Raw genomic sequence first — 25489 nt, 5'->3', positions numbered from 1 at the left:
ATTTGTATTCTTCATAACAAATACTCGCTAGCGCAGTATGCCACTTTGCTTTTCACTGCACATATTTTATGAGCATGGCAAACAACACAGTGTTATTTTTCTCTTGTAATTAACTTCTCTGTTCAGCCGTTACTTTGTTATTTTCTGACATGATACAGTAGTAACCTACACTGCTTAAATGGCCGTAATCCACTTTATCCGTGCATGTGAATGTTGGGAGTAGTTTTTGAAGGTATTTATTTTCCTTGCACCTGCATAATTCAGTTTGCAAGGCAAATGAGAAAGACAGATTACAACTGTGCAGCTGTGAACAAACATCACGAGTGAGCATCAGAACTAAACAAGATTGCATTTTAGGGGTGTAAAGGTCCGCACTCGTATACAGCTCTGGCCCTTCCCACATCGCGGCAGGTGAAGTCGAGCACGCCGTGGTGGTGCGCGCCTCAACACAGCCGAGATTAACGCTTCATCCATCGGCAGATGTTTCTTCCCTGCGGGGGGCATGGCAGCAGGAAGTGTCGCCGCAGCAGCCTGCTTTGCAGCTCCAGTGCCGACAGCTGGGCGATCTTAACAGCCTTTTGCTTCTTACCACCCTTCTTCGCTCCTCGACTCCCTCGGTCTCCGCAGTCTCACTATACTTAATCTTTCACTCGTTGCTCACGGACACAGACGTGCTCCACACTCCCTATAGGGTAATTACCGAACAAGTGCTGGGTAAATCAGTTGGATGGGTAATGTCTTACAAATCATCTCGCAAGGTGAAACCGTGTGGTGCGGAAGGTTCCTTTACCAGCAAAAACCTGTCGAGAGAACTTTTTAATGTTCTGCAAACTTGTGAAAACACTAAAATCTCCTCTGTAAATACAGCTTAAAACGGTGCCGAAATGTTAAGAACAAGATTTGATTGTCTGCTGTTGACAATATTTCACTGAGATGAGACTCAGTGGCCCGTCATCACACAGAAACAGCAGTACAGTGGCAGAAGGCATCAGGATTCTTCCTGCAGTGCCCTCATTGACTCCCACCACAGCTGTGCCCCATCCATTTGGGATGTAGATAACAAATTGATCAATGAGCGCATTGGCTTTGGTGGCCATGTGCCACAGGCTGAGCCCTGTCATAAATCTGAGCATGCCTCTGAAGCGATCGACAGCCCATCAATCATGTGTCAGATTCCTGCTCCTCCCCTTCCTTTTCCTGCTGCTCTAAACAGGAGCATTTTGCAAGGCGCCCCCACCTGCTAGCCTCCACTTAGCTGCTGCATTAGCGTCGGCACTGTAATCGATGGAGACCGTAATGGAAGTGCGTCCGTCTGTGAGCATTTTCCAGGCCCAGTGCTCTCGCTTTAACCTTCCGGTCACTCACTAAGTTGACAGAGGAAGTTTTACAGTACCTCGTGACAGCTGTTTGAGTTCAGGAGACTAAATAGTGATGAGTTGCACCTTGGAATACTTCAAGTATACTTCAAGTATTCCAAGGTGCAGCTCATGTGATTATATTTATTCTGAGCACATAAAAGGTTTGGATGCGTCTCGTTTGACAAGAGCTGTGTGTTGTATGGTGACATAAAGGCTGCCTTTGTGGGACAAAATATTGATGTATATATGTGTTAAAAAACAACGTTTTTTGAGTGGTCTTTTTTCTTGTCCATAATATCAAAATATTAACTTTAAAGAGAAGGAATTATGTAATCTCGTGAGAGAGAGAGAAAAGAAGGGTTAGAATAAATAGTTAAAAGTAATGGTTGAAGTGATAAGGAAAATGGAAGATGGCAGGTGGTGTTTGTGAAGGGGTACATGAGCTCATCTTGTAGGGCCGTGGGGGTACATCAGCCCAAAAAACGTTGTATACACACCTTACACTGCTGTGAATGAATAGACCTTGGAGGGTTCTTTTTGAATAAAGCAGTGTCAGCGTCGGGGTTTACTACCTGAGCTGAAGCATTCGGCGCTTGAAGCTTGTGATTTTCTCACGTAAATCTATATTTTAGGTTTCCAAAACTGCCGGCATCACATCCTCTCAACTGTCTCATCTGATTAGACGTCAGCCCGCTTATCATGACAGCTGCTGTGGTGCTCGAGTCAGAGGGGAATTATCCTTTAATTGCCTTCCTCCATACATGTATATGCTGCTTTGATGTGGCTTTAGCACTGCAAACTGTCACTAAAAAGTAGTGCGCGTAATCCAGGTTGATAAGTACTGAGTGCAGCTGCCAGATGGCACTGGAAGAATGGTGGATCTATGCAACTCCTGCTTTTATCTAATGCGTTTGATGTGCCAACTGTGTAATATATGCAATGTCATTGTTTGTCAGGTTTGAAGTGGCAGTTCTAAATTTACTTTTGCCCGTTAGCGTTCTGAATGGAGCGTTTTTAAATGGCGGATAACATGGTCTAAAGATTCTATACAGGAAACGCATCCTTCATACTTGGAAATGTATGTTGTCACTTTTTCTGTTTTAACATTCACCGTTTTGAGTCTCTTGACACTCACATACAGTGCGGGCTTGTAAACACGCGTAGCACTCATCGAGAAACAGCCAACAGTAGTCACTCTTTCATAACCCAAAGGGGCACAGTGCTGTCCTTGATTTAGAATTTTAACAGAATTTTTTGTCATTCTGTGACAGAATGACTGTCACAGTCAGCAGCAACAACAACAAAGGCCTTGTCTTGTCTTTTTTCGCGCTAGAGTAAGACAACGCTGCTTTCAAACCACTTTGAAAACATGTCAAACCCTAACATACCGGTAGTCTCGGATGTGGAAAAATACCTCGTGCATTAAATACCTCATTGTGTTGAATGTTCGACTGCTGAATTTTTCCTAAGATTGTCGAAAAAGAATGTAGAAATCATGTTCTCTTCAAGTGGGAGTTTCTTTACCACCTCTGGCAGATGATGCAGACTTGAATGCAAATGCGCATGGATGAGGCTGGTCAGCGGGGGGAGGATGTGGACGCTGCATGGAAAGTGTTCATGGTGTGATGCGGTACAACATCAATCACCTTCTCGTTTCCAGTGCCGCTACATGATTTTAGCAGGATACTGACTTACAATCAGAATGTGAGACGTTTTGCTCCCCTGAGAGATGGGATTCTGCATCCCATGTGGTGTAGTTTTCTTTTTTTTAGGGACGGCAATGTTGATCCGTCTAACCGTCTTTCCGTTTGGATTACCATGGAATTTGGTTTACATATTCATGGTCACTCGGCGCTGCGTCTTAATGACTGATGAGATTAACTAACTTCATGTACTGTAGCAACACCAACAGCTCAAAATTACTTTAGTTTATAACATGATATCTAGCTAAAAGTCCCATCAGCCTCTTTTGTTTTTTGTGATTAATGCTAACATAGCATGCTAACATGCTCATGTTATCTTGGTATTACAAGCTTAACAACAGTATGTTAAATGTATTAGTTATCATAGCTGCAATCTTCAATATTTTCATATAGATAAAGGGTGCAGTGTGCAGAGCGGTTTAGCTTCATTAAGCTCATCGTGTTGGCTTCACTGCCCGTAACTTTCTCTCAGTTTTACGCTCTTATCAGCGGCATTTCCAGCAGCGACAGGCAGCTGTTTAAGTTTAACATCACGACCTTACACTGTCCCTGGTTCGGCTGTAGACTTATAGCATGTGTAATAGATTTCTTTAAGTACTTTTCAGCTTAAGGACAACATTCCTTTTTCGCCAAAGTCATCTCAGTATATTGACACCGCTAAACGCAGCTGCAGTAAAGCTGGTGTCCATACATAGAATATTGGGAGACTTGTGAGTGTGCTGAAGGTTATTGAGGGTACTGAAGTGGTACTCAAAGTGGAGACAGATTTCCTCATGAATACTGTCATGCAGTCACAAATACTAATGTTCATGTCCTCCTCTTCTCCCCTCTTGTGGAAGTGTCTAACTTTTCTTTTTACTACCTTTTCCCATCTGGAGGGCTCTAAATGTTGCAAATGATCCCTTCTTGATCATTTCTTTTCCTCCACTTTCTCTGTCTCTCTCCCTTCTGCTTTTCCCACCTGCTCCTTCCATCTCTGCTCTTCCCCGCTGCTCTGGGCTATCGCTCCATATTTCGTCATGCTATCCTCTCTTGTTGTCTTCCTCACTGTCTGCTCCCCACCCGTCCCTGCCCCCCTGCCTTCTCTTTCTCTGGCTGGCTGGTTGATTCATTTTATTGTCTGCTCCCTGCAGATATACTCTCGGAAGGGCACCCCTGCTGTGGACAGGCTATGTGTGGGAGTACCCGCCGCAGAGGTGAGCCAAATGCTGCCGAATCACACTTCTTCATGCCTATAGTCTGTTTGATTTGTGTCCATGTAAGACGACTTTCTAGCTCCTAAACATTTGATTCACTTTCAAAATTCACCAGCAACAAATCAGTACAATTTGAAATGGATGATAATATTTACAAAATGTCGACACATGAGAGCAGGGAGCAATGAGCAGATATACTCTGTCTGGGCTTTGATTTACAGTTTTCCAGTTATTTACTTGAAGATTTGAGTTGTTGTTTGGCTCCGTCTTGCCTTTTTACTGAGTGGAATCGAAATATCTTTCAAATGCTGCTCAGAGAAGGCGTTAGGAGAAACACTAATCTCCTTATCGGGCTTGTTTTCTGCCATTGTATTACTGCCAAGCATGTGTGTGCTAAAAACCGCACAAGCGGGCTCGTAGAAGAGCATTGCCAGAGCAACGGGGTCTATCAAACGAAGGAATGAGGACCCAGTGACGCTTAGTTCAGAACACTGCCAAATTAGCAGTGGGAAACAAAAATCCACCAAATACAACAAAGTAAACTTTTTCACAGTTTTTGACTTCAGAACCTTTCTGTGAAATTGATGAACTGTCAATGTAAAGCATCCTTACTCATTACGACATGTTATACATTACACACACACATACACTGCACCGCTGGAAGCTTCATTTAAACATAATCTCAAATGCTGACAGGCGGTCGTGCTCGTTGGACTTTCCAGCTGTATCAATCCTCCCGGCCAACTGTTTACTCAAAGCCCAATGTAAATGCCAGTGGAATATTGTGATTCACAGGGCTCTACTGATCACACACTGCATTTCCATGCATTATTTACATCAAGCTTAGTCCTCAGCTATATGCAGGCACAGGTCACAAACAAGCAGGGATCAATGAATGACAGCAATCAAATATTGATGCCGGCGCTAGAGCACCTAAGGCGGGTCACATGACCGCGGGGCTGCGTAGAGACAACTTCCTGCCGCATTCCCTCCAGGGGGAAGTCAAAATCAGCAGTATCAGGGAGAAAAGATAGAGCGGGATAATAGTGTTTGTTGTAGAAATTTAGAGAGGCAGGAAGTTGTGGGTGGGCTGTTTTTTTTTTTACAGTATTAATTCCTGTGTGCCTGCCATGTTGATTTAGTGTGTTGTTTTGTTGATGTACAGAAATCAGGACATCAATTTGTTATTTTTGCTAAACATTGAACCAGTCGTGCATACTCTATAAATTGTAGTTTCAATTATTCTGTATGTTGTGAACACATATTGGCGGTATATAGATACACTTCATTAAAGGTGTTAATGGGTAATTTTTATTCAAAAGAAAACTCATCTCCATACAGAGTATTTTGAAATGTCATCCAGCACCATTGTCTGCTGTCTGTTTTCTAATGAGGCTTGTATCTACAAAACACCGCGTGAAGTCTCGTCATTGTCTCCGTCAGTGTTTCGGCTTGCTGGGAATCAACGGGGCTGGGAAAACCACCACGTTCAAGATGCTGACGGGAGACATCCCAGTCTCCAGTGGAGAGGCCTTCCTAAATGGATACAGGTGAGGCGCTAACTCCCACTAGCGCACCAAGTAACTCATCATAATTAGCCACCCAAGATGGCTGCTCATATGGGGATCGAACGGAGGTGGATGTTTTTTTATAGCTCCACACCCTGTCTTAGCTTCTCTTGTTCTGCGTAACTCGGCTTTCTATTTCTCTCTCTCTCTCTCATTCGCGCTCCTTGTTTTTTTTTGTTTTGTTCTTGCTAGTTTTGATATCTTTTATACATTTTGCCAACTCTGCCTTTTCAACTTTGGTTCTCTCATGTCATCTCACTGCGATATTCTCAGAAACGCTGAAAAGTCTGCTCTCGCTTTCGTTCTGCCTCTTGCACATATTTCATTCCTTTTCACGTCCTCGCCCTGTACTTTGCTGTGTTTTTGTCTCTGCCTCACAGAGTCAGACATAAGAAATCTTTGTACATGCCAAAAAAAAAAAAAAAGCACCTTGACACCAGCAATATGAGAGTCAATCACTTGAGCGAAGGGAGGCTTGCTCTTCCTTATTTTTAGGAAGAAACAACTGTGTTTTCTTTGCCTCGGCCTGCATCTCTAAGGCTGCACATCCGAGCATGCGTTGTGTGTAGGCTGCGGTTGGTTTTGCATCACAACGGTTGCTAGTTGTTCATTTATACATCTGGTAATTGACTTTGTGTTCAACAAAGAAAGAGAGCTGAATAAAGCACGGCCTAACACAACGGTGTTAATGTTGATGAATGTGGGTAACGGAGATCAAAGAAACATCCAGAGACCTTTAGGGGAAAGAAAAACTGAAAAGAGTTTAAAAAAAACAGATGTGGGTACGCCCACTCTTCTGTTTTCAGCTCTCATGAAAAATGATCGGCAGAAGAGAAGAAGCAGCATCTTTTCAATGGAAGTTCTTGCTCTCCTGATAACTGTCTCTCTTATCACAAGGAATAGTTCCTCTCCATCTCCTCACCACCTGGTGTGTTACTGTCTGTAGAATGCAAAAGACAAAAGCTTGCCGGTGTAACATTGGCAGTCTCTGGTTATAGAAAACAAGCCGATGGCAGCAGTGGACTACCTCGGTTGTGATTCTGTTGAATACATTTTTACACTTTTTCAATGGGTGTTGTTGTGTGTGTTCAGTGGCCTCTCAGCCACACATTTACCATCATCGTTTTTCTTCTACGTTCATATGTTCATATGCAAATTATGAAGCCATAGCTTCACGAAATTATGTCAAATTTAGCTGCTATGCTTTTAGCCAAACGGCTGTTTTTGTTTGTCTGATTTGACGTTGAGGCTAGTTTGATCCCATAGCAAGATGGTCTCTAGGTTTTTAGTTAGTTTGCTTTTTTGCTTTTGGGACGCTGACTTGAGACCACAAGTAGATAGATAGATAACAGAATGTAAAATGAACCACTCCGATCTTTTTTCTTTCTTATCAAGGTAGTGTGAAAATTTGATGAATCTTTCCAAGCAAATCAATTTTAATCTCAGTTCTCTTTGAAATTAAATAGGCAACATAGATGACATACGCTTTTTGGCCTTCTCACTGTTCTCATTGTATATTTTAAATCATACTCTCTGTCTTGCATTTGTTATATAACCTTTGGATCTGTGATCTCAAACATTAACGGCATCCATTGTCAAATCTCTAATTATATTCTCTTCCCCAGCATACGAACAGAGATGAGGCACGTGCACCAGCACATGGGCTATTGTCCCCAGTTTGACGCTATTGATGAACTGCTGACTGGACGAGAGCATCTTGAGTTTTACGCCAGGTTACGAGGGGTACCAGAAAAAGAGGTCACCATGGTAACCATTACATCCTTTCACACCTCTAGCCCTGTCACATTTGAAACGGTGTAAGGCATTGTTCTACTAATGGCTGGGGCTGTGAAGCCCTATGTTTTTAAAATAACTAGCAAATATAGAATCGTACATATTTCAGAGAGAAAAAAAATACAGACAGTCTGCTACTTTAATACATGTTTATCTGCTTCCAGAATGTTTTTTGTTATATTTTTACCATCAAAATACATGTAGGGCGAGCTGATGTCGAAGTGATAGAAAACCTCAATGGGAGAAGCCATACATAATGAAAAATGGCCGGTGGTGGAAAAGCAGCAGCTGTGTGTTATGGCTCTACATTATTCACCATGCCCAGTGGTGTGGACGGCCCTATGCGGCCTCTCTGCACTCCTTTCGCACCGCCCTCCTCGACAAAAAGAAGATCAGAAGAGGAATTGGCTGGCGGCGGCCATAGGCCTCAGACCCGGCGCCAGGGCTTTGATCTCGTATAGCTGCACTGCAAAAGGGACCCAATTCTGCACTGCTAGCATAACTCTTCATTTGACTGTGGCCCATTGTGATGGGATTTTTTTCTCGATCCAAATTCAGCCCTTGTGTAGCCACATTTGTATGATCAGTAAACAGAAACGTCTGTTTCTGTATGTGAACACTCTTCTAGACACCACAATAGGTTTGATCATTCTGATGTCTCTCTTAAAAAGGTGGCCGAGTGGGGGATCCAGAAATTGGGGCTGGTCAAATATTCCAGCAAGTCGGCAGGAACCTACAGCGGTGGCAACAAACGCAAACTGTCTACAGCGATAGCCCTGATCGGCTGTCCTCAAGTCATCTTCCTGGTGAGATACATCTTTATTGAAGTGTTGTACATGGTAAAAAAAATGTGATACTCAGCTGTTTTATTTAGACTTAAAAGTGTAATACTTTAAATGAATATTGATGCTGTGCAGATGTTGTGGATTAGAGAAGATCAATGTTTCTCTTAACAAGCACACAAAGACTGGACTCGCAGTAAGGAGATGATCAAGAACAGGAATTCGGGATAATCTATGCTTTTAGAAATGAGTAGCAAAAAAACAAGTTTTGGATCAATCTGGTAACTCCTTACTGAATATCCCCAAGGATTACAAGTACATTACTTGTGGGGGGGGGGGGGGGAGGGTGTACTTTCCAGGGGTCACTCACTGGTCATCTTTTAATTATTTCTTTTCAAGAGAGAACCAATTAAAAAACGCAGAGCACACAGAACAGTATTTGCACGTATTACATTCCAATTCATCAGGACTTTAAAGTGAGAGCAGAAGCCTTTTCTCACTGATGGAAGATTAAAGAAGGCGTGACTCAGAATACACTGCGTCACATGCCTTCGATTAAGCCGCTTTAATGTGCATTAGTTATGTCCGTGTAGTTGTGAGGGAGAAACTTACTGACCTTAAATCTCTCCGGGGGGGTTTCCTGTAATCAAAGTACACATTTTCATCAAGGGTTTTTGCAATTTCTACTTGTTATCCCATGTCCCAATCCAATAGATTTTAATATTATTTCATGCGCACAGATATCTTGCAATATGTCACATTATTGCTGTTGGATTTGCTACCTGTAAACTGTAATAAATGCTTTACTTTGCGTGATTCAAAGTAACCCATCAGATTATGCTGCTAATAACAATTTTAGTGAGGTAATGAGTAATCCATAATGAATTACATTTACAGAATAATCTTTCCAACCATGTCTCCTTTTTGGCTCAGTGCTAGCCCATCGGGCTGCACGATTCCAAACCTACGTATTTACTCGCCTGAGCCAGGCTAGCCTTCACTTTGAGGCGGTGGGATAATGTGTTGTCTGTGTCAGTTTCAGTATTGTGTGCTAGCCCAGGGAGTCGAGGCGGCCTTGAGGCTGTGCCACGTAGGGTTTGCACAGGGACACATTGGGCACGGTGATGGAAATACCCCACGGGATTTGTAGGATTCTGCTAGTGACAGAGAACCAGGCCTGGAACGAAACCAGCCAATGGACTGAGTACTGTCACTCTCTAATCATGCATGGACAGACTAGCCCTGAGGAAAAAGAAACAGCAAGTCACTGAGACTCTGTCTGTGTGTGTGTGTGTGTGTGTGTGTGTGTGTGTGTGTGTGTGTGTGTGTGCGTGTGCGTGCGTGCGTGCGTGTTGTGCTATGTTAGACAGTGCTTCAGGATGTGTCTCCATTATGTGTACACGGGTAGACTCAGAATTCTCCCAGACTTTACCATACGTGTGGATTTATATGTGTATTTTTCATCACACTTCTATCTCTTATGTGTATGTAAACACGCACATACGAGTGACAAAGCAAGTGTCTTATTAATGTGTCGGGTCAGAACGAGCTGCCAGAACAGCTTCAATGCACCTTGGCTGACATTGGACAAATTGAACACAATTCTTCTTCAAAAAAAGTTTCCCCCTTTGATGTTTTGTTGATGGTGTTGGAGAGCACTGTCTTACACGTCTAAAAATCCATCATTTTTCAGCTGGGTTGAGATGCCTCCACGCATCTGTTCAGGTGTTTCCTTTCCCGTCTTTATGTCTGTTCAAACACGCACTTTTTAAAAAACCATCTGTTTAAGTAAAGAGTTTACATTCATTACAGGATGAACCAACAACTGGGATGGACCCCAAAGCTCGGCGCTTCCTGTGGGACTGCCTCCTAAGCATCATCAGAGAGGGACGATCAGTCATTCTCACATCACACAGGTGCACCGTCACTCTTCATCTACTGGTTCACCCGCAAAAGATAAAAAGGAAAATATTTCGATTCTTCACCAGGGATAGCAGAGCAACCGAACCGTAAAATTAACCTGAGCTGCAAATATTGTAGTTGGAAATTGATTAAGTTACACTTTAGTTGTTTTCTGTGTGACAGTTAGTGTTGCCTGCCAGAAACATATAAAGCTGCTATAAAGCTTTCATGAAGCATCAGGGCATGTTGACTGACTGGAGCTTTTTTTCCCCTCGTTGAATAGAGAATCTGTCAATATCCTTGCTGGAGTCTTTTCATTATCCAAGACTTCCTGGAGCAAAGTTAGTCCCAATATTTTCTTGCGCTGTGTTGGCCAGTTTCTGGCACGGTTAAGAGTGAGGAGAAAAAGATGAAATGCCGACATTTTTAAGGAACTTAAAACTTGATGGCCCTAGTCGATATGAACGATTTAACAATTAACATGCCTATTCATTTTACTATTTCCCAATTAGCCTCGGTTTTTAAATCATTTGTGCCCCTAGCAGTGTGCATCTGAATAATCTCTGCTGTTGTTTATTTGTTTTATTTCATGTTTTCCCTTCATGGAGAAATGAAAGCATTTGTTGTCCTCCAAGGCAATGTGGCTGAGCCGCATCCAATCGTCCATGGCATGACCAGGTGGTTGTGTTTTGTTAAGTGGCAGATTCACCAGGTTTTACAGAGTCATAATCCTAATTGGACCATTCTTCAGAAAGGCTTCACAGGTTTTGCCTCAACTACAAATGGCTCCAGCCCATAGCCGAAAGAGAAAAAAATGAGATAATAAGAACTACAGATGGTCCCTTCCTATCCCTCTAATTACTAAATTTGTCGTCCATTTAAGGTGTCAAAGTAGACGTGTAAAAATGCTCTAATCCAAACTTCAACTGTAATTTAGAAGAAAGGGTCTCAGTGAATCAGTAGAGATATTTTTCAGCAGTTCCACCCTTTTTTTAAAAATCCATCTGCGATAAATGTTCTAGCCTTAAATATATAACATTTTAGAGCTTGAATGAGGACAGATATTACAGAAATCGATGAAAGACCCCAATCATAAGAAGACCAGTTTCATCTGGTAAGCAGGAGACTCCAGCATCTCATATTCTTGCTGCTTCTCAATAATAACACCCCTTTTCTTTCAATAGTATGGAGGAGTGTGAAGCACTGTGCACACGCATGGCCATCATGGTCAACGGTCGCTTCAAATGCCTCGGAAGCATCCAGCATCTGAAGAGCAGGTAAGCGTCCTTCTTTTACAACTCGGTTTGTGACAAAGCAGAATAAAGAAGATTTCAAAAAATCCTTGAAGCACATTGAATTGAGATGAAAGAAATCCCTGTGTCAGACTGAGGCGTTCTGTTATTTATACTGTATGTAAGGCCATGTATATTAGTAATAAAAAGAAAATGACCCAGGTTTTTCATGGAAGAAAAAGGAAATAATGCATTTTCTTCTTTCATCATTTATTACTGCAGCTGAGAAGGGCTCTGTGGGAGATACACAAAGAATGTATCAAAAAGTTTGCAGTTTCGCGTAAACTTCACAATGTCGTCGTTATTAAAGGAATACTTCAACATTTTTAATATATACACATTTTCTTTCCTGCCTAGCAGAAACTGGGCTTATCTTAGAATAAGGACTGAAAACTGCTTGCCTGGCATGTTTTTACACTTTGGTTTTGTACGGATTAACCTCTTCTATGCCATCCCTATTTACCATTTAGGAGGAGACAGGGGATCTTTAGGGGGAGGTATATGCCACATAGAAGTGATGTACATCATCTGAATGTTGGGAACCTGAAGATTAATTTTATGGTGCGCACTTCTGTTCTGGAAATTGCTTTGAAATCTCCTTATTGTCAATATACCTAGAAAAGACATACACCCTCTTAATGCCCTAGATATGTAGTTTGTGATTGTAAAGTTTCATGAGGCGGTTATTATCCATTATTATACTTCCCATGAAGCTTCATCTGAATAATCCCACATATTCTGTATGCCTCATATATTTTGGTCCACTTTTCGCAGAGACTTATCAACATGATTGCATTGATTTTACATGAAAAGATCCATATATGAGGCAGACAGTCAGGTCTGTGGGCCTCAGGTTAGTGTCCCAAGTCTTTCACCATTATCTCAATTTCACATGTGTTCCTCTACAGACCCATAAAATCTATTTCCACCATCCCTGTCATTATGCACATCCTTAATAGGCTTTGTGCATGTCTCTTAATGGGTTTTGTTACGTTTCCATAACAGATATTCGCTGCCCCTAACTTGCGGCACTCGGTCCTCCTCTCTGATATTCATCTGACATTTCCCAAGGCCAGCACTTATGTCCCGAGCCCTGCATGTAGCAGCGAGACCGATCCATTACCTTAGGTACAGTCTGGTGACATTATTACCACTCCATTGTGCGATCTTGTAAGAGGAAGGACATTTCACACACACAACAGGAAGATGTGGTGGCAATCGTTGGGTGGAGAGAAAGATCAATACACCTGGGATGAGGGGAGGAGCAGACCATTCTTAAAATTGTGCCGGGGATTAAGGGAAATGCCTGGAACGACAAGGAGGGGTGGGGCAACAGTGTCGAGGGTGTTTCACATCAAAAGCATTAATGTCATATCGCTGACCACTGTCTCACTTTGGAAAGAGAAGAGGTAGATTTGTGGATGGGGCTAAAACAGAGTGAGAAGGAGGGACATTTGAGAGGCGACGGGCTAAAGTGGGAGAGCGATATACCAATCAGTCCATCCCAGATGTTAGGGCAATTGACAGATCCGCTGTGTCAATTACATCCTGTCTGTAGGGGGAAGAGCAGGGTGGTGTGAATAATTTACGAACCACGCAGGAGGTATGGGATAGGTAAGAGCCATTGGAGCGAGGGGGGGGGGGGGGGGAGGAGAACATCGGGTTTATACATGTCCTACTTCACTTGACATGCTATCGGGTAAAAGGGAATCGCACTTCATAAGACAGTGAGAGGAAGCCAGATAAGCATGACGTCTACACAGATTTTTCCGTGCTTATTTTAGATCTCACGCGGACAATTTGCATGCTGCTGAAATGCTATCGCTCAGTTCTTGCCACGCAGTGAATAATTTCTAATTAAGCGTCCCTATCTCCTCAGCGCTTGGTGTAATTAATGTTTCATGAGGTGTGGGACCCTGTTAATGACTGAGAAGGCAATTAAGGGCCGTCTTCCGTTTGTTTTCTTTTCTCGTCACTATCCCGCCACATGTTTGTGCTGCCATGTTGCCCCTCCATCACACACACACACACACACACACACACACACACACACAACTGGTTTAGCGTGTGATCCACCATCATTTAAGTCGTTCTGAGCCTCATCAATCCAGCTTTGCAGGGTAAAACACTGAACATTTTGTGTTTGTCCTCACATCTGACTCCATGATGTGAGATGTGAGGGCTGCTTCTCACAAATGCACGAGCTGTTGCCAGCTTGCAGATGGGTAGAGTTCCATCCGACAGCGGGGTTGAAGTAGAGAGGGGAAGCACATCGATGGAGGCAGGCGGTGTACGCCATCGTCACACGCCGTGAGCGGTTGACCTGCGATGCTGGGGGGGGGGTGCCGCTTCTTCCCCCTGCCCCCAACGTCTCCATCTCTTTTTCATCACAGGCCCCTGAAAGGAGTGCAGAATCTCACCGCGGGGGAAGCTCTCACATTTTGACCCCCTGTTGCTCACTCTCCCACATTCGCAGCCCTCACTCCCCCGATCGCCTCCTCTCCTTCAAAAGCCTCTCACCACATTACCCTTATTTATTCCTCCCTCTGTTACTCTCAGGTGGCAAGGCTTCCAACCCAGCCATCCAAGTGCTTGTTAGTGCTGCCCCCTTTAGTTCAGTGGTGACCCTGTCTTTATCACTGAGATGCCCTTCTGCTACTTTAACAACCCCGCCTCTGCATATCAATCACGCCCCCAAATGAGCCCAAATAGTCCATTTAAACTGCTGAAGAGGTGGTCGGCATGTGAGAGGGGCTGAAGAATTGGTTTGGGGCGGTGAATTCTGAACATCAGGGCGGCCATTTTAAAAAGCCCCTTCATTGTTGTCCTCCATGGCTGTTAAAAACATCCTCCTCCATCCCTCAACTCAATCACACTTCTAGGAATTTATGAAAGGCTGACTGAGAAGGGGGGAAATAAATAAGCAAAAGAAATGTGTGAGAGGCTGTAAATAGTGCTTTAGTACAGCAGTGTGCTGGTATGAAAGCTCCCAGGTGTTAAGTAAACCCAAATGAAGTGGAGGAACCAATAAAAGCAGCTTCAAAGATCCCCTATAATCTTGTCAGTTAGAAAGGACACCCGCAAGCCGATGCCGGATTTTTCCCTGATTGATATCATTCATATCCCCTCTTCATAAAGTACCTGGAGTAAGCACGCACCACAGCTTGGAGTCTTATTTCCTCCTTCCTTAAAGCACGTCATGATATAAAAGTGGAGGGTAAAAGTGGCTTAAGTGCATTAAGGTAATGTGGTGTGGGCACCGGAGAGTTTTTTACAAGAGTGGTGTCTAAAAGTTTGGATCAATCCCCTGAAGTTGACGTTGAGTTGTCCAATAAACTCCTTCCCACTCACTCTGCATCAGCTCTGCAGGTTTGCCATTAACTAAATAGTTTATGGCTTTTAAGTGTGTCACCGGCGGAGATGGATGACAAAATAATTCTCTTTACGGTTTATGATGCATCAGCAAAGTAGGTGTAATTAAGACTGCCAGAAGATTGACATACACAGATGGAGCACTGTATATGTACTGTACATATCTGAGAGCTGTCTAATATATATATATATATATAATATCCTTGATACCTGGTGAGAATAGTTCTTGTATTGGCATCATAGCTTATGTTTGTGCTTACAAGGCAAGCTTGCATACATTGCTACATGGATGATTTATATTGGGTGACATGCATGTTTGAAAATCCTGTATTAGTAATTGCACAGGGCAGATGATGGCCTTCATGTGAAATTACTTTTTAAAACACAATATACAAATACATAAATTTGTCTTGAAGATAAAAGCAGACCGTCGCCTCTGAAAACTACCAGGAAGGACAGCTTTAACAGTTTCATTTCAACACAATAGTCTTCACTCAAGGTCCAATCTACCTTTTATCTGAAGCTGTCGACTGCCTCTAACCACGACTACTTCTGCAAAACTACTATCCAAGGTCAAAGTCAATTAATGAATGAAGTTACATTCTGAATAAGTCACTTCTCACCTCATGATTACTCGAAGGCCCTGATTTAAAGCACACACTCCAACCACAATGATAACTTGCACTGAAAACTCCAGCTTATTACATCGTCATAGGCTCCCGGTTAGCAAGCACATGACCGTCATTAGTTTCCACACGTTCATTTTAGATGAATCAACGCTATAATAACAATTCTCTGATTGGACAAAGATAACTCATCCACCCAACTCTCCTCATACTTCCTGCGGAGCCTCTGTTAGCTCCCCCTCCAGGAACTACGGGAGTTTTTTTTTTGGATGACTTCCTGCCTGATCAAAGCATCAGAACACCCAAAGCCCGCTGTGACCTCTTGCCCCACTTCCGCCCTCCCCCCTGCAGACACAAATACAAGGTTTGGCAAGTGGCGAGGGTGACCTTTTCTCGACTCCGCTAGATGAAGGACGGCAGCAGAATTATTTTCTGCTGCCGTCATGCCCTTATCTGTGTCTGGCTGTTGTTTGTTTTAAATTACATGGAAGAACGACTTTCCAGAAGACCAGGGGTGGAGGAGAGGGTTGAGGCAGAATAATGAAAATGAAGGAGAGAACTGCAGCGCAGCTATTACAGTGTCTCTGCCATGCTGTGTTGAGCTCCTGTATCATGTACCTAATGTAAAACAATATGAAGGGATTAGTTGTGACAACGTGGTGCAGCAATGACACAATCCATTCATTACTTCCTCTTCGCTATATTCAACCTCAAATTGCAAATATCTTGCTTTTAGCTTTCAAATCAAACCAGTCGCCAGCTAAAAGCTTATTAATTGTTTCAAGCTTGCTGTTGTTTAAAGATATCTACGCCGAACTTTCCTCACACAGGCAGAGTTTATTTGAGGAGAGCAAAGACAGGCAGCGTATCAAAGATGAAAGATCTTGTTTTGTTTTGAATACAGAGGCAGAGTAAAAATGATGAATATAAAAAGAAAGAGATTTCCTCCAAAGTGCTGCCTGAAGCCCCTTGTGTAGCTGCAGACGGAGAAGAAAGGTAGGCATAAAAATAAGGTAGGCGTGAAGAAAGAATGAGGGAAAAGCTAATTGATCAGCTCTTTTTACTTTCACCGAGGAGCAGCATTTCATTACTCGCGTACACCCCAAACCATATCGCCAACCCTTTAGCCACAATGCATCCTGGCCTTATTGGATTTTTTTGCATCTTGGCTGAGCTTGGCAGTTCTTGGACAAAGCACATTTCCTGAGCCGGCAGCTATAATAAACACAAGAGGATTATGGTCATAGTCTTGATTGGATGATGAATTAAGCTTGATGTGCGAGGGTGGCTTCGATGTGTTCGGTGGTGGTGTCTGATTACAGACTGTGGAGAGTCTTATAAAAAATCATCAGAAATGATGTGGCTGTGTCCTGGATAAGCATTTACCTTCATGGAATATGGTGCCGTGAGTGCAAATCAAAAGCCGACAAGCAAGTTGTGACATACTGTCGTTTTGTGACAGTCAAGCCACGGTGATAAGAGTTGACATAGTGGAAGCAGCCGTGCATTATTGAAAATAGTCATCTGTATTATTTTTTATTTTGTTTGTAGCCCAGTTATTCACAATCCTGTCCCATTTACCCATTGCCGTTGATTGAATGGTGTAAAGCACAGACGTTGCAGTGGTTTTATTATGAATGAATGCTGCGTTTCATGTCCAGAGCTCTATCAGCTTATGTAAGATGGTCTAAGATTTTCATTTAGCATAAAGAGCACAAAGATATTTTTGCACACAATGATCTTTTTATTTTTTGGTTTGACAGCATGCACTAAAAATGATTTGACTTTTTCCACTTACAGGACTTTCAATTTCACACAGGACTACTCTGTACCTCACAAAGCCAATTTGGGCTCAAAATGTACAATATTGTAATAGGAGATTTATTCAAAGAACAATTCTAAATTACAGTCTTTTGGACTTTGCCAAGAAAGATTTGAAATTTTTTTCCCCACTATAAATGGCAAATGAGCATATTTCATTAACAAATACTGTGTAATATTCCTAATTATTATAGTCCCTTTATGCATAATTTTATTGGCAAATATGAATCATAATTTTAAATAGGATGGAGTGTAGTCATGAAAATAACAAATTAAAGAGTTTCAACTGAAGGGAGCTTCCTAAAGAAGGACAAAGCAGTGCTACGATGGTCTAATTTGTTTTGTGCTATAATACCGGAGTTGCAGAGACCCCTGCCTCTCTGATAATAATCATGCTTTTCCATTTGCACTTTGAGATGATGAAGCTCTAACTACACAATGAACGCCCTGCAAAAGAACAGTATTTCATAGGAAGGCAGAGCAGGGCTCAGGTCAGTTGTGGAGTGTAATTTGGAACGGTTGAAGGGCTGTCTAAAGGGCAGCTGCTTAATGAAGTGCTAACACGCTGGTGCATGCAGGGCACCCATAGTTTTATCCACATGATGTGTGCTAAATAATATGTCTCCGAGGTTCATGGGGATGCTTTTGATCACCCGTGGTGTGCCGCCCCTTATGAGATCAGAGTGCAAGCGCAATTCTCAGAACCTCCCTATATAGTAGGCTGGATGCACGACGTGGTTGTGGATAGCATGCCATTTGGTCAGCTGCATCATGAAATGGGAAGAAGTCATTGCTGCACATTGTCTAAATGTCTAAATGTGTGTCTATTTATTTCTGTTTTGAACATTTCCTTAGCTGTGGTGTAAGACCACAATGCCAACAAACAGCAAATCTTCTGACTCCGTGTGGCAGGAGGCAGAGGTCACTGAGCATGGTTATATAATAATTATATAGCAGGTTGACTGGTTCAAATGCCTCGAGATTTATGTCAAAATACCTCTGACAGCGGGTACGAGATGTAGTCTGGCTCGTCCAATCATAACGCAAGGAAATTCCAGATAAGCAGGGTTCAGACCTGCCAGTCAATGTGCCTTGGCATGATTCTGAAAGTAGCATTAAAAAAGACACTCGTGCGTTCTTAATGAAAGTGAATATTAGATAAGCATTCCCATATACAATTTATGCAAAATTACACTATTTTTGCTCTGTGCCTCTTCAACTTCAAGCAGTCGTGTTTAACTAAAGGGACTCTGCTACCCATGGGGTCCATTCATTGTTCTCCTCAGTACCAGCACAGAGCCTCACTTCCACTCTCACTCCCTTAGGGATTGTGTGGGCCTGCAGTTTAGTAACCATATCTCTAATTGCCACTAAGGGAACCTCTGACTCTCGTTGCTTGTTGCTCTGTACTCGCCCACAATGGACATTTCCATGAGTAAATCCAACATTAGGGAATTAATTAGGCAGAAAACAATGGGTCATGAGAGTGCTAACGACAGAATAACAAGGCATAGAGTCTTATTTGGAACTCACCAGACGTTGCATACAACTGGGAAGATGCAGAATGCTAATTAGCTTTAGAGCTTAGCTGTGGCGTATTTTCATCTGTGACAATATTTTATGTCCGTGAATGTTGTTCATGTTGTAAAGCTCTACCGGTAGAGCATGTTGACACATTTTCAAAACTGCGGCTGTTCAAGCCTTTATATCCTCTCTGCATAACTTATCATATACTACCAATGATGTCGGAGTTTTTGTTAAAGATTCCTTAGACGGTTGGCTTTCTTTTTTTTTTTCAGCGTCGACGTACCGTTGAAGTCTAGCTGCTTGTGGCTCACCCACTCCTCCAACTCGCCCCATCCAGAGAATATGAGAGCAATTATATTTAGTCGTCTTTTTTTGCTTCCCGTCTCTTCCTTTCAGTGCGCCTCCTTATTATTCATCACCATGCCGTGATCACAGAAGAGGAGAAAAGTTCATTATTTAGGTGACCAGCTGAGAGCAATTTGCCACTGGCATGGCATGTATGTTCGCAGTTACAGAAAGCTTAACCTGATGTCTTGCTCTTGTGTCCTTAAAGGACACCCTTGCCTAAATGAATGCCATGTGCAGTATGCATAAGCACAGCCTAAATGCTCATAACGTCAAAAAGCCAAAAACGCCCCCTAGTGATTCATAAGGGCTAACTGTGGCTTCTTGTTCCAGATTTGGTGATGGCTACACTGTGATTGTGAGGGTTGGTGGCTCTCCTCCTGCATTGAAGCCAGTTGAGGACTTCGTCCAGCAGTCCTTCCTGGGCAGCGTCCTGAAGGAGAAGCATCACAACACGCTGCAGTATCATTTCCCGTACACACAGGGAGCTTTGGCCAACATCTTCAGCCAGTTCACCAGCCATCAGCAGAGGCTGGGTGTGGAGGACTACTCCGTGTCCCAGACCACGCTCGATCAGGTAAGGCCCCCAACAAACAAAAAAAAAGTGATAATGGCTCAGCTTTAAGTTGGATATGTGGAGTCTACCCATATACTACCTCAACATTTCTCCTCAACTGACCGATGTAAGTGAAAGGATGATAGACGGCATATAAATACACAGGCTGAGATAAGATACATGTCTGCTTATTATGGAGAAATTGCATGAAGATGGTAATATGCCCCAGGTCTCCATTCTCTCTGCATCAAATTCACCTATGTCATTTCTAGAGATGATATACTGTTCCTTTGATCAGTAATCCATAGTATCATTCCATTGTTAGTACTATACAAAGCCGGCGATACATTTATTCATCGACCATCTTCATCACTACCATCAGCAACTGCAGCAATATATTTACACAACATGTTAATAAGGCTTTACCCACACGGAGTCCATGCTTGTACACATGCTTTGCACAGTTGTGACTATGCATTGGGGACATGAAAAGAACAAAAGGAGCAAAAACAAACCGTGCACTTGATTATTTCCAAAGGTTTGTTCACAGCAAAGAGTTGGTGACACATTTCCCTTTCCCCAAATGTACTGTAATGTATTATTCTTGATAGAAGAACATCGTTTTTTTGCTGATTTCAGCTTGTACAGTAGCAGGGGATGCTCAATTAGACTCCAAATTTCACTTCTGACATGGGCAAAAATGTAGACTGCAGAGTCTCCGTGGCCACGTTCATTGTACCGCTGTAATTCTGTGGAGTGCCAGCTCAGTTTAACACATCATTAGGGCAAGTGTCGCTGCCTGCAGCATTTTAAGTGCTCTCAGTTAATGCAAGTCTGCTCAGTTCAGGATAAGATTTAAAATCTATCATTGCCTACGCTTTGTCCTCTCCCATTTAGGCTGTCAGACTGACCAATGAGGACTACACTGAGTTTGTGTAGCCAAGCTAGTTCAGCCGCCAGCTCCCAGTATTGATCAAGAATCTGGACTGAGGTCTCTTTTTTTTTTAAATATAAAAAGCTCCCGCAGCCAGTTCCTGTTTTTTTTAAATTCCAGTCCAAGTGCACTATCTAGACCCCCTGATTGGTGAGATAAACTGAACCCTGGCAGGTTACGGCTGGCTTCACCTTGTGTTTTCCAAATGGCCCCAGGGAACTGATGCAATCAGCCACTCAAGAGGCAAGTGTGTCTGGTCTTGCAAGCCCGCCATTAGCTCGGCAGCAGAAGACCAGGTGGGAGATGACCTCTGAGGGGTCCAGACAGTTCTTGGTCCACTCCACCATGGGGGAGGGGGAGGCTCTCCTCTGATTTAAAAAAAACAAAATTCATCCGTGCAATTATTTGCGCTGTGTGGCACTGTTGTAATTAAATCAAATTATGTGATATAAAGAATTCCAGGAATGTTAAGCATTTCATTATCAACTTGATGTCCTTGCGGAGAACCCCGAATTCAATATAAAACCATCTTTTGTAGCATTATTAAAGTAGAACATGCCCTTCGGGGGGTAATTAGCCTACCACTAAGAAATGAAGAAGGGATTTATTGGATAAGCTAAATGCTTTAACTTCGCCCCGGTTTGCAGTCAGGTGGGTTTCTTTGTAAGGATTTTTAACAGAACTCTGCTTTTACTTCAAAGATCATCGGTGTTCAGCCGTACTACCGCCGCCAACCTTGTGCAATTTTTTGCTTTTAACTTTTTCGTCAACTCGCCCCACATTTCTGCACTGGTCAATATTTACCAGATAAGAGGCAGTCAATAAATCATACTTTGACCAGGAGGTCACGTTATTAAAACACATGGGGGAGGACTGGAGAACCTGTGGAGACCCAGACTGTCACCTTTCAGCTGGTGATTTATAGAGAGGAGCCTTGACCTATAGTAAAACACAAGACTTGCACTACGATTAATATTGATCCACACAGCCTGCAGCTCAGGCATTAACACTGATGGCCAAGACAGTGCAGAGCAGATGGAGCATTTGAACGGAAAATGTGTCTTTTAGGAGCAGATCGTGTGGGAGGACTGTGAAGTATTTGCTGCTTCATGTGTGGACAATGGTCCAGTGGAACACTTATACCCTTTATGACCCTCAAAGTGTAAAACAAACCGGTGGTGTGGTATTAAACAGCAGAGCATGAACATGTGTGGATGACATGTATAGCCATATTGCATTCGGCAAGAGCTCCTTTGATATACAGGAGAGGTTTATTGGGTGATTTGCGTCCTTTCCCCTCCTCTGTTCTGCCTCAACAGGCATCAAATAAGCAGCCAAATGTTCCCTCTGCAATGTAATTAATGCCTGCGTCCATCTGTTATTAAGAAAATGCCACTCAACAGCACTGGTGCATGACGTTCAGGTCATGAGCAGTTGGCTAAATACAGAAAGTGGACATTGTGAGGAAAGTCGCAACACAAGGCAAAGGAATGAATTAACTGTGGTTGCACTTTTTTTTTTTAAGCACTTTTTTTCAACCATATTAGGATTCTTACAGAAACTTAAATACAAACAGTACTTATGAATTATATTGCAAATCTATACAGCCTTGACTATGAATGTGAAATGCTTTGCATGCCTCAGCACATCAAGCCAATACCAGCCAGTGGCAGGGTCAGAGGCCGAGAGAGATGGGTGGAGGCTGTGTTTGTTGCTACTGTCATTCTTATCCTCTAACTCATTCTCCCCTGATAAGATGCCTTGACAACTGTGACCTTGATACATACTGCTGATGTTCCCACATCACACACACACACACACACACACACACAGAGGCATACTTTAGCCTCAGGCGTTTTGCAGGCGTAGCTTGTTCCTCCATTACAAGGTAGTCTGCTGCCGTTTTTACTTTTAACGCAACCAACTATAGCCAGCAGCTCCACGAGCTTTGAGGTCAAGAAGCTTTACATATGTAGGTACCACATTCCAATTCAGTGGAACAAACGGTATTTGTATTTGTCTGTATTTCGCTAAAGCTTTTGGAAGCACAGTACATGAAGTGGCAAAAGCCTGTTTTACATTGCAGTGAACTAAGGACCATAATCTGTGCATTACGGATTCTGAATGGAAGCACCAAAGTGGATTTCCATGAAATCCCTAGTTTAAACAATCTGTCCCCTTCAGTAAAAACTGGGTCGGAATAGTGAGTGAGCGGAATTTGCCACCGCTCGTTACTACCACCAAGCAGCCCTTGAGCAAGGCCTTTAACTCCCAACATGCTTCAGCTGGGGGGCACAACTGTGCACCACTATCGCCGCACAGCAAGCGGGCTCCGGGTTCGAACCTGTTGGCCGGCTCTTCCGTGTGGAGTTTAACGGTTATCTGTCTCTATGTGTCAGCCCCCTGTGCCCTGCCTTTGCCCTATGCTAGCTGGGATGTGGCTCCCGCCCCCCCCCCTCGACCATGAATAGGATAAGTGGTTACAGATAATGGATGCTTCAGCTGTCTGTAAGGCTCTGTCTGCACTGGGTTGCTTCCAAGAGTGACTTTGGAGCAGTGTTTTCCAGGAAACAACTATGTTATCCTGGATGGAATAAAATAAAATTGAAAAAAAACAGAAACTTACTTAAACTTAAACTTTTCAGCTGTAACAATACTAGAACCATAAAGTCAAGGCTGTGAGCAGGACTTCCTGTCTGATGGTCAATTCTACATAGTAACACTTATCACTGCCATGCACCCAAGATGCACTTTACATATTACATTATGATAAAACATCTGCCTACAGTACCTTTATTCAGTACACAGATATGCATTTTATTGTTAGTTTTAGAAGGAGCTAAGCTAAGCTAAGTGTGTCAGGGCTCGAGGTCCATATGCACAGACATGAGAGTGAGATGGATCTTATCTAAAACTGTCTGACTATTTGTCAAGGTTCCGATGTAAATACATTCATTTAGCCTACAAGAGCAACGGAAATGCCTCTTGTCCACATTTTTGCTGCCACAGACGAGATATTACACAGCAGTGACAACGGCAATACATCAGAGTAATCGGCAAACCTCTTCCTTTGTTCAGAAAACAGAATTTTCTAAGTTTAGACTTTTTCTCTTTTTCATCAACATTAAAATTTAAGGGAACCGATTACATGAATTGGCTAATTAAAAACAGAAGCTTCAAAGGCTGACGGGATAGATCTCTCTTACCCTGACTCAATGAGCCGAGCCTCTCAAAAACAGAAGCCTGACAGGACACTATTGTTTATTTCTCTTCATTTATGCTCTTTCACAGGTATTTACTTTATATCCCATTTCATTTATTGGCTCTGTAGCTGTGAAAAAGTAATTGTTTTGAATTTGTCTGGATGATTTTTGTTCCTGCGTTGAGATTTTAAATACAATCTATGAATTCGCATATCCTTTTACGTTAACACAGCCACTGAACATATTTGAATGGTAAAGCAATGCTCTTATCATTTTTTTACGACCCTTTTTGCTGCTTTATTCCGGTGGGAGTAAAAATCTTTGTGTAGCTTTATCACCACAGACAGTTAATGCGAAGCGAATAAAAAAGCCTGGACTACAGCGGTGTTTACGGCACGACGAAGCACACACAGCTGTTTATGAACGCCATAGGATTGATTTCGTCTGACATTAAATGGGTATCACAGAGAGAAGAATGATTGTTTTATTCTCTTTCTCAGCTGGTCAAAGATGTCGAACTGACATTCACTGTGTGAGCCGAGACGCTTACTTGATGCTCCATAGCCCTTGTCTGGCAACTCATTCACATGCGCCCCGTTGTCTGTGCTGCTATTTCTGTTTGTTTTCCCGGCAGAGGGAGGGGTGGGGGGGCGGGCACAAAAATGAGATGGGTGGAGAAATGTCCACAGGCCCTTCAGCAGTGTGTGTATTCTAAGTTCTTTATCTTCCATTTGCCTCCACTTACCTTCTTCTCCTCGTTGATATTCCAGGTCTTTGTGAACTTTGCGAGGCACCAGCAAGGGGAAGAGGACGCTCAGGCCTATGACAACGCGGTGGACACTTCAGATGAGCTGCCGATGAAGTCTGTGAAGACCTACCAAGAAGCAGAGACGGCGTAACACCCATTACACACATTACGATTACAGGGGGCCGGCAATATACTTTAAACAAGCTGAAATTGGTGTCATTTCAAGGGGGAGAATGATGGGCTCAAACGTTTTGTGCAGCATTGTTATTGACTGGTATTGGTCAACAATGACATCTATTGTAATTGTGTGTGTTGTCTTCCATAACCACCCTAGCCTAACCATCTCCAAACACACAACTCATCTAAATCTCGAGTTACAGCGAGTGTACACTGCAAAAAAACTTTCATTCTCTCAGGCATTCTGTGTTTCCTTCAAATATTTATTCTCCTGGAGCTCAGATTTTCTCTCAGTTAATGCTGTCTCTGCAAAGTCAACACCATAGACTGTATAGAATATGGATGGAGTCTCCGTACCCCCACCCATAGGTCTCTGAAGTGCTGTTGTAAAGCACAGGCTCAGGCTGTCCCCATCTTGGCAGTGACGACACAGCCTAACTCTAAAAAATGGGCAAAGAGGTGGGTCGTCGGAAGAACTGAGGCGGGGTCAGGTGATGCAGCAGAGAAGTTGGCAAGCTATAGGGAACCGGTACGGCACCCACCTGTCACTCAAAGCGGCCCCCGCCCATAATTTTGTTTAACTTT

The 25489-nt window shown here is 42.9% G+C and overlaps 1 protein-coding gene across 1 annotated transcript in view; it reads left to right on the top strand.

Annotated features, from left to right (window-relative positions):
* The window catches only part of LOC142971685 (phospholipid-transporting ATPase ABCA1), a 120201-nt gene extending 95323 nt beyond the window's left edge, over positions 1-24878 (top strand). The window contains exons 42-49 of the mRNA XM_076112303.1: positions 4195-4257; positions 5701-5807; positions 7451-7592; positions 8291-8425; positions 10214-10317; positions 11488-11580; positions 19620-19863; positions 24750-24878. Coding sequence (XP_075968418.1) covers positions 4195-4257; positions 5701-5807; positions 7451-7592; positions 8291-8425; positions 10214-10317; positions 11488-11580; positions 19620-19863; positions 24750-24878 — 1017 coding nt within the window. The remainder of the gene's footprint in view (positions 1-4194; positions 4258-5700; positions 5808-7450; positions 7593-8290; positions 8426-10213; positions 10318-11487; positions 11581-19619; positions 19864-24749) is intronic.
* Positions 24879-25489: the final 611 nt, after the last annotated feature.

Source organism: Anarhichas minor, unplaced genomic scaffold (genome assembly GCF_050575085.1).
Source record: "Anarhichas minor isolate MPS153535 unplaced genomic scaffold, ASM5057508v1 ptg000049l, whole genome shotgun sequence".
Classification (NCBI taxonomy): Eukaryota; Metazoa; Chordata; class Actinopteri; order Perciformes; family Anarhichadidae; genus Anarhichas; species Anarhichas minor.
Note: the sequence above shows the minus strand (reverse complement) of the source record. Positions and strands in the feature narration are given on the sequence as shown.